The sequence below is a fragment of the Nothobranchius furzeri genome, chromosome 12, assembly GCF_043380555.1.
Source record: "Nothobranchius furzeri strain GRZ-AD chromosome 12, NfurGRZ-RIMD1, whole genome shotgun sequence".
NCBI lineage: Eukaryota > Metazoa > Chordata > Actinopteri > Cyprinodontiformes > Nothobranchiidae > Nothobranchius > Nothobranchius furzeri.
Genome location: NC_091752.1, coordinates 53,178,687 through 53,187,553, shown reverse-complemented (window position 1 = coordinate 53,187,553; position 8,867 = coordinate 53,178,687). Strand labels below are relative to the sequence as shown.

Here is an 8,867-nt window from a genome sequence, read left to right as displayed (position 1 = left end):
TTTACTCCTGGTGTTACCGCTCCACCAGCGTTCCTCCGTTTACTCGCTTAATCCTAACAGAGGAGACGGGGCTCCACCAGAGTGCTGTCAAACACCACCACAGCCACCTGGTCAGGGGTGGGGAATGTTAGGATGTGACAACAGAGCGAACGAATGTTAAGAGTTCCCACCCTCATCTTTCTTAAAATAACTTGTTTTCAATTTCCAATTAAAAAAAACTTTTATACTGTAAAAATGAGCGCTTTTATTTAACAAGATTAAAAATTTAAAAAAAATTGTAATAAAGAATGTATTTAATTAACACACGTGTTGCTTCCATCACGCTGGAAATGGTTGAAAGAAAATGATTCTAACTATTCAAAATAATTGTAACAATGTTTATACTTAATATAGCTATATCAGTAAGGTCTCGCCAATGTGCACCACTTAATTGTATTTATTTCGATCAAATTAATCTAACATGCTGCAGTTCTCAATCATGTCCACAGGAGGGCATTACATTCCGAACGGTTACAAGCATGGACTGGAGCCGGGGTGTTGCAGCAGATAGCCATCTTGGATAGGTCCACATTTTTTCCCCGGTGCTTTTAATTCTGTGAGCGTCCTGTCACAGTGTCTATTGAATCAATAGTATTGATCATGCGCCCTGGCTACTTGGCCAAGGGGATATCCCTTTGGCTGACTGGTTAGCACACATGACTCTCACCTGGGAGTCTGGGGATCAAATCCTGCCCGGGCCCTCGTTTCTCCACCTTGCCACATGAGGATTGTGTTTACTTAACTGAAGAAAACCCATTTTATTACGCTTTTTCACAAAATCAGAGATATAGTATGGCATGGTAATTAAAATATAACTATAATCAAACAAAATAAATTAACTAATATATTAAATCCCAACAGGTATGCTAGCAATGTCAATGGAAATTCCACATGATCTGTTTTCAGTAGTGCTCTGGTTGCTGCAGCGTAGGTTGCACAAAACACAGGCATAGTTGCCCAGCTGCATTGGCTCCAGTTTGGTTTGAAGAGTGAGGAAACTACCCAAAATGGCAGTGGTGTTTTAAGTTCGCCAGTGCCCAATCGGGTGTCAATGTATTCTTGTCTAAGATTCCAAGTAGGCCTAATTCAGAATTTTTATGTGAACATGTTTTAGATCAGGGGTGTCAAACTCATTTTAGCTCAGGGGCCACATTGCGAGAAATCTAGTCCCAAGTGGGCCGGACCGGTAAATTAAAAACAACTTCAGATTGTTTTTTTTTGTTTTAATACAACCAATATAAAACAAGGCTGGAGCCAGAGGACAGTGTATCCAAAATGGTGCAAGTGCAACACCTGAAGTGTACTTGAAAATTTGAAAAAAAAAATAATAATAATAATCAATCAATAAAAAATACATTCCTTAGTGATTAAAAGAGCTTACAGATCACATGGCTAGATCAGTTTCGTGCAGCACTTAAAATATATTTGACTCATTTTACTTTACATCTTTTAGCTTTCACCAGCACATCAATATCAGAAGTCACATCCTGAGTGGCAGCCAACTTCAGGATGGGATTCAAGTTCTTGTGTGAGCCTTGAGCGCAGCTTTGTTTTATTTATACTCGTTACAGAGGAAACTTGCTCACAAAGATAAGTTTATTTTCACTCTACATTGTAAAGTATGAAAATAAAGTTTACACAACCATCTCGCGGGCCGGATTGAACCCGCTTGTGGGCCGGATCCGGCCCGCGGGCCGCATATTTGACACCCCTGTTTTAGATTAATGAAAATGAATATGATGATGACATTTTACTTATAGTTTGTAGTTAAACAGTTTAGAAAATTTACCGTTATCATTTGACCATTTACCCACTTCAAACAGAAGCCACTTTAAATTCAGATTCAGAAGGACTTTATCTTATTCCTCAGGAAGATACTTCTGGGAAATTTAGTTTTCCAGCAGTGGGTCATAAACAAGGAACAAGTTCAATAAGTAAACGTATATTGAAAAGAACAATTACAAAGTTAATAACAAAACAATACAAAACTACACAGTGAAATAGAAATGTGCATATTAGACAGAAAAGGAAAAAGGAAGAAAATGGAAACATCTGCAGTATCAGAAGGTCTAGATACCATCACAAAGGTTATTACAAATTTATATTGATGCAGTCTAATGCACTTCAAATTTTACATTGATTGTGTGGTTTTGAGAAGTAGTCAATCTCAATTTCATAAATATAATCAGAATCTTCGCAATAGACATAATTACTTTGTGTATTTCATGATTTTTTCATTTGTGGAAAAAGTTGGGACTCAGCAAAAGCAGCTGACATTCAAAGAAAGTTCCATAATAAGGAAGCTGATTCCATCTGTGTGCAGCATAGTACCTAAAAGCAGCTTGGTTCTGACTCGGGGTTCCACCAGCTGACTGTTTCCATAAGGATCTCAGAGCATGTATTTTGGCCCCATGTCATTGAGTGATTTATAAACTAGCAGAAGCACGTTGAAATAGATTATGTAGAACAGGAGTGACCCTCGAGACAGACCTTGTTTGATGATAAAAAGGCAAATAAGTCGCATTAATTAGGTTTGCTGCTGATTTTCCACAGCTCTATAATTACCAGCGACACAGAGCAAAATTTAAAAACGTGGGTCCTGTAATAAATCGTGTTTTATCATAGTAGATTTGGGCAGTAGTTTATTTAGTAATTTTGGGCCGTCCTGTGGTCTAAACCAGGGGGTTGTCTGTAAGTGTTGATTACTTTTATGCCATGTTTTCTTTTGACATCCTGATATCCTTCCGCTGTGAGGCGGATGTGCTTCCTGGTCAGCTCTTCGCGGTCCTCCGCCTGTCTGTCTGTGTGCGGGCGTTGTTGCTACGACGGATGCCATTTTGGTTCGAAGCATTGTAGCGCAGACTTCTTAGGATATCAACAATATTACTCCGAGTCAGGACTACATTCTAATAATTAAAAATGCTTTCTGCCGCCCAGCTACTCGATGAGTTAATGGGCCGGGACAGAAACTTGGCCCCGGATGAGAAACGGGCCAATGTTCGGTGGGACGACGAGAGCGTAAGTTAGCCTTTAAGCTAGCGTTAGCCTGGATGATGGGATCAGCGTTGTACTGTCTAAAATAATTGTATTTAGGATACCGAGGCCATCTGTCTTCGTTTATTTGTTACTATGTTTGGATTAATTGTACAAACTATTGTTAGTGACATTGAATAATGTGAATATTTACAGTTCTGTCTGTACACGCATGTCAGCGGAACTGACGTCCGCCTGCTAACGTCAAAGATAATTGTCTTTCTCTTGACCGCTTCTGATCTATTTGATCGCCATGTTTAGATTGAGTTTTTTCCCCCGTGCCTGTCGTCGAGTGTCCACCTGTTCCTGCTGGAAATATAATCATTAAACGTAATTCAAAGCCCGATCAAGCATGTGGAGACGAGCTAAGTCGGCCAATCTCTGCCAATCTCAGGGGTGTCATGCCGGTGTATTATCTGTTCAAATGTAACTTTACAATTAAAACTCCTCTCATTATGCAGGTCTGTCGATATTATCTTTGTGGCTTCTGTCCAGCTGAGTTATTCACCAACACCCGCTCAGATTTAGGTGAGTTAACAACATGGAGGATCTGTAAAAAATAAAAGTTTTATCATCTACAATAACACGATACCATTGTTTTCTAGGTCCTTGTGAGAAAATCCATGATGAAAATCTGAGGAAAACGTGAGTTCTTGTTGAAAATCTAGAGGCAGTTCATGTAGCTTGGTGTTTTCCTTTAAACAAAGCTGTTTTTGTCACAGGTATGAGAAAAGCTCCAGGTTTATGAAAGAGGGCTATGAGCGAGACTTCCTGCGGTACCTGCAGTCCCTCCTGGCCGAAGTGGAGCGGCGCATCCGCAGAGGGCACGCTCGCCTGGCTCTGTCCCAGGCCCAGCAGAACTCAGGGGTTTGTGAATTAATTATTCTTAAAACATATTTAATATTGCACTTTTTGGCAAATGTAACACAACGTAAAAACATAAGGGAAGAAACTACATGAATCATTGCTTACAATGCTTGGTTTCAGGGGCCTGCACCGTCAGGAAAGAACGAAGAAAAAGTCAATGTTCTAACAGAGAAGATTGAAGACCTGGTTGTTCAGGTTTGCAGTTGATTTGTTACCATAAGCTTTGGTCAGATTTATGAAATTATTAAATGTTAAATGACCATCTGTACAAAGTTGAGTGTCAAAAGGTTGCAAATATATCTTAAAAAACTGCAGAATCTTTTTTTTTTTAGTAAAACTGCATTTTTTTTTATCTCAGATTGAGGAGCTGGGGTCAGAGGGTCGTGTGGAGGAGGCTCAGGGAATGATGAAGTTGGTGGAGCAGCTGAAGGAAGAGCGGGAGATGCTCAGCTCCACCCCCTCGGTGAGTCGTCCACCGGCAGCTAAAATCAGCCTCTAGACACTCGTCATCGTAGTGATGTTTGTTTACAAACATTAGTTTACCTGATTTAAATGCAGAAACGCTTCATCCAGAAGTAAACGTAATCTGGCTGGTGGGAAACTTCATCCGTACTGTAACATTTTGGCTAGGAACTGTGAATAAAATCAGTTAAAATTGTTGTTTAGTTGGTTATGTGATTAAAGTTTTGCATCGTTTTCATCCAGACCATCGAAAGCTTTGCAGCTCAGGAGAAACAGATGGAAGTGTGTGAGGTTTGTGGGGCTTTCCTCATCGTTGGCGACGCTCAATCCCGAGTGGACGACCACCTGATGGGCAAGCAGCACATGGGCTATGCCAAGATAAAGTCTACCGTGGAGGAGCTGAAGGTAACGGGAAGTTGGCTTAATGTCCACGATTTCTCTCGTTGGTGGAATCGGACTTCTGCTCTGGTTGGTTTCTTTTGCTAACGAGGAGCGACCTTTTGTTTGTTCTCAGGAAAAACTGCGGCGGCGTTCCGAGGACCCCCAAGGGGAAAACCCGGTCCTGAAACGGGACAGAGAAGAGCGCGAGCGAGAGAGGGAGGAAAGGGAGAAAAAGCGCAAAGAGGAGGAAGAGAAGGAGAAGGAACGAGAGAAGGAAAGGGAACGGGAGCGCGAGAGAGAGCGGGAGCGCGAGAGGGAGCGAGACAAGGAGCGGGAGCGAGATCGCGAGAGGGAAAGGAGGGCACGACGAAGTCACTCCAACAGCCGCCACTCCAGCCGAGCGTCGGACAAGAGACGAAGCAGATCTCGTGATCGACGAAGGTCCAGGAGCCGGGACAGGGACAGGGAACGGAAACGCAGCAGGTATCGCAGGAGAGATCAGCTATTCTGTTCAGTCAGCTGAGATGTGCAGAGATGGTCCTCAGGGTCAATATTACAGTACTCTGTCAATAAACACGACCCTAATAGCTACTTCTCCTTTTTGCACCAGGAGCAGAGACAGGGAGAGGAGACGCAGCCGCGAGCGCTCTGACAGGAAACGCCGCTCCCGCAGCCGCGACAGGAGGAGGTCACGCAGCTCTGACCGCAAGTCTCACCGCCACCGCAGCCGCAGCAAGGACAGAGAGCGAGACAGAGGCAAGGAGAAAGACAAAGAGCGGTCGTCTAAAGACAAAGGTAGGAGCCGTTCCGTCCCGTCATCAGGAGTTTGGATCTGTTGTCAGTGCCATGACGTAAATGCGCCATTCTTTCAGACCGTAAAGCATCAGAGGAGAAGAGCGGTTCTAAGAAAGACAGGCACACTGAAAGTGATGCAGCTGCCATCAGAGCTTCATCAGAACCAGAACCGATGCAGACGGAGGCCGCCGCCTCCCCCCGTCTGGTCAATGGCCAACAAGAGCTCCTCCAATCTGAAGGTGACACTCAGTCCAATTAAAACTGATCTGATAGGACCTCAGATCAGGCTCAGGTAAGTGCTGCCTCCTCTTCACTCCCCCTGGCTCTCAACCCACCCTCACACACCCTGACCCCTCCCCTTAACACCCACCCCACCCCTCCCCCTTGCCCTGTTATGTTCAGTTCAATGACTCTGATGTTGTCTGATGTACTACATGCAAACATCTTTATCCTGTTTTTGATTAGTGCATCGTAAGTATGCACTGAAGATGAAGGCCTAGGCCCGATGAGTGAGAAGAAGGTAGAAAAGATTCACTCAAAGCCAAGAGGGAAAGGCCAGTGTAGCCCTGAGGTACCCCTCGTTTTGTCTCGGTTTTTGACCCTTACACATGTTTATGTCACATTGTCAACACAATGACAGCAAAACGTAACTCATCAGTCTAAACTTTCTAGCTGTTTTCATGCCTGCTTTTACCTTATTTTACTGTTTTCAAACAGGAAATGGTAACATTCGATCCAGGGAAGAAGTGTCTCCATGTTTATTTATCTATCGCTCAGATTTATCCCAGTCATGTGTAGAAAGCCGAGAAAACAGATCAACCTTGGATTTAAGGTGTGTGTGGAGAACAGCAGCACTTAATGTAGCCATGGATTTCTGCTCCAGCTTAATGTGCCTGATGATGCCATGCACTGTGTGTGGGGTGGGTGGGGGGTGCAGCACCGGGAACCTGAGGACTGACTAACTGGAGGGTAGGGTTTATCACATGAATTGCAGCTGACTTCTATACCTCACACAGCGTTGGTGTTGTGAGCGAGACCACATGAGAAAAAGGGCAAATTAAAAATCTTGGATACTCTCTGACTGTCAAACTGTGCAGGTACTCACCCCAGGTACTCCTTTCTCTACCCACATCCATTTCTGAATGCTGTTGCCTGTCAGAACAAACCGTTATTCTTTAGATCGAGTATTTGAATCAACAGCTGTGTGTATTTTTTCTAATGGTCATTTTTGCTCTTGTGTTTATGGAGGAGTCGTGTTAGACTTAGACGATGATGTACCCTTTGCCATCAGCTGAAATTGTCACTAACATGTACCTGGTAGCATTGTTTGGCTGTTTAAAGTCACATTTCTGTAGTCTGTAGGGTGTTTCTGTGGTTCTCAGGTTTTTCTTTCACATGGCAAAGGGAATATCACGCAGCCTCGTCTCCACATTTAAACCTGATCTTGTGGAGGGTAATTGTGAATTGCTAAATATTTCAATTCAGAGAGAATAATAGGATAATGTGGCCAATTCACCCAAGATTATAACTATAGTTAACTTTTATGCATTAATGGTGTTTTTTTTTTGTCAGACTTCCTCCGTGATTAGGTTGAGGGATGTTTGCTTAGTGAATGTTCTCAGGTGTTGCTACGAGCCCGTGTTGTGGGACCTTTGCTAATATTGCGCATTGTGGCCGTTTTTCTCCACAGAGGAAGCTGGGATGACTTATGGAAGAAGTGGAAGAGAGCACCCGTCTTTACCCTGAACCCGACACACCGCTGCTTAAAAATAAGGTGAACCACAAACGTGTTGTGGCTTATTTAAGAAATGAACCTAAAGTACACGTGTAAATGTGGAGATGAACTATTCATGTTTTTTATGGTCATCTCATGTCGGTTATGAGGATAGCTGTGGTTCATCTGATTTTTATAAGATTGATTGGTCCATCTCTTAGAAAACTTAGTTAAGGTGCAAATAGGTTTTTGTTTTATTTTGAAAATCTTTACACATCCTCTGTGTTTCTTGGCATTTAGAAAAATGGAATAAACTTCAAAAACAGTGCTTGTGATTTGTGTTTGTTAGTCAGGTTGTCTCACTTCCTGACCTTTGAAGAAGTCCGATCAAAGCGTTTGTGCGATTTCAGGGAGTCTCTTCACCCCCACTTAGAGCCCACGATGAATGCTCTTGTCCCAAATCTGTAAAATATTACGATTTATTTTCATTGAAGACTTTTGAACATTTAAGATTTAATTTTGCCTTGCTTTTAATGTTCATGTTATGTTGAATAAAATGTAAAATGGAATTGTTTGCCTGTCTCTTTCTGGTTTATACAGGAAATTGCTGCGGTACTTGGTGCAAAAATAAGAGATTAGCAAGTATAGGAAGTAAGAATAATCATGACTAAATAATATTATGGCATAAGTTTGAAAACGTATTCAACAAGCCACGGCAGGCTAAAACCAGGGGTTTTTAACTGATGCCGCGCAGGCGGAACAACTGCACAGCTGATCATTTATTGTCCAGGTCGTATTGTTATATAAAGCGGGCACTTAGATTGATGGTGGTTAGATGCCAAACTATACTTCACAGACAGAGCAGATCTTTCAGTTGTAAATTGGTGAGACAGCGGTCAACAGAAATTTCTCCCCAAGTTCACCCCGCCTCCACAATGCAGGCCAGCACAAACAAAACAATATTCCCAAACAGTAGGTGCGCGCTCATATTTATAACCACACCCACGGTGCAACCAATCACCTGAGGTGCACATACCAGCTCATTCACAAAAGGAAAACTACAAAACATGAATGGCTCCTACAAATATAAAGTGAAAGTGTCGTTACTAGAGAAACGTCTACTGTGTACTAATCAGAGCAGATCAGTTCGGGTACAAACAACACCGAGTCATGGGACTGGAACCGAGCGACTGGAATGGTCAGTCGGGTTGTCGTTCATGAGTCCAACGGCAGAGGGCAAGAAACTTCTTAGGCGAGAGGTTCTGGTCTGAATGAATCAGCCTCCTGCCAGATGGGAGAGAGTCCAAATGACTGTCCAGGGTGACACGGATCAGGTGTTATCAGCCAATGACCTCAGAAGAGCGTACAGCATGCGTAGCTCCAGCGTACCACACAGTGACTAATGTAGAACTGTCTCAACTATTGATAGGTGGAATTTCTTCAGCTGCCTCAGGAAGTAAATATTATTTTGTCTTACGTATTTTTATCTTATTTGTAAAAAAAAACAATGGAAGATAATCTTCATGTTGATGCTTTTGACCCTCCACAGCTGGCTGTGAGGTATAAATCGCTCATA

At 42.7% G+C, this 8,867-nt stretch overlaps 1 protein-coding gene across 1 annotated transcript; it reads left to right on the top strand.

Moving 5' to 3' along the window:
• Positions 1 to 2,827: 2,827 nt before the first annotated feature.
• On the top strand, positions 2,828 to 7,860 carry luc7l3 (LUC7-like 3 pre-mRNA splicing factor). Its single transcript, XM_015945819.3, has 11 exons — positions 2,828 to 3,057; positions 3,534 to 3,600; positions 3,678 to 3,717; positions 3,795 to 3,939; positions 4,060 to 4,134; positions 4,298 to 4,402; positions 4,645 to 4,806; positions 4,916 to 5,265; positions 5,393 to 5,577; positions 5,655 to 5,869; positions 7,268 to 7,860. The coding sequence occupies exons 1-10, from the start codon at positions 2,959 to 2,961 to the stop codon at positions 5,834 to 5,836; spliced, it is 1,410 nt and encodes a 469-aa protein (XP_015801305.3). The 5' UTR covers positions 2,828 to 2,958; the 3' UTR covers positions 5,837 to 5,869; positions 7,268 to 7,860.
• The last annotated feature ends 1,007 nt before the right edge of the window (positions 7,861 to 8,867 follow it).

Coding starts and splice junctions, on each gene's coding strand:
- luc7l3 (XM_015945819.3), top strand. CDS start 2,959: ATGCTTTCTGCCGCCCAGCTACTCGATGAGTTAATGGGCCGGGACAGA. Junction 4,807..4,915: donor CTACCGTGGAGGAGCTGAAG/GTAACGGGAAGT, acceptor GTTTGTTCTCAG/GAAAAACTGCGGCGGCGTTC. Junction 5,266..5,392: donor AGGGAACGGAAACGCAGCAG/GTATCGCAGGAG, acceptor TTTTTGCACCAG/GAGCAGAGACAGGGAGAGGA.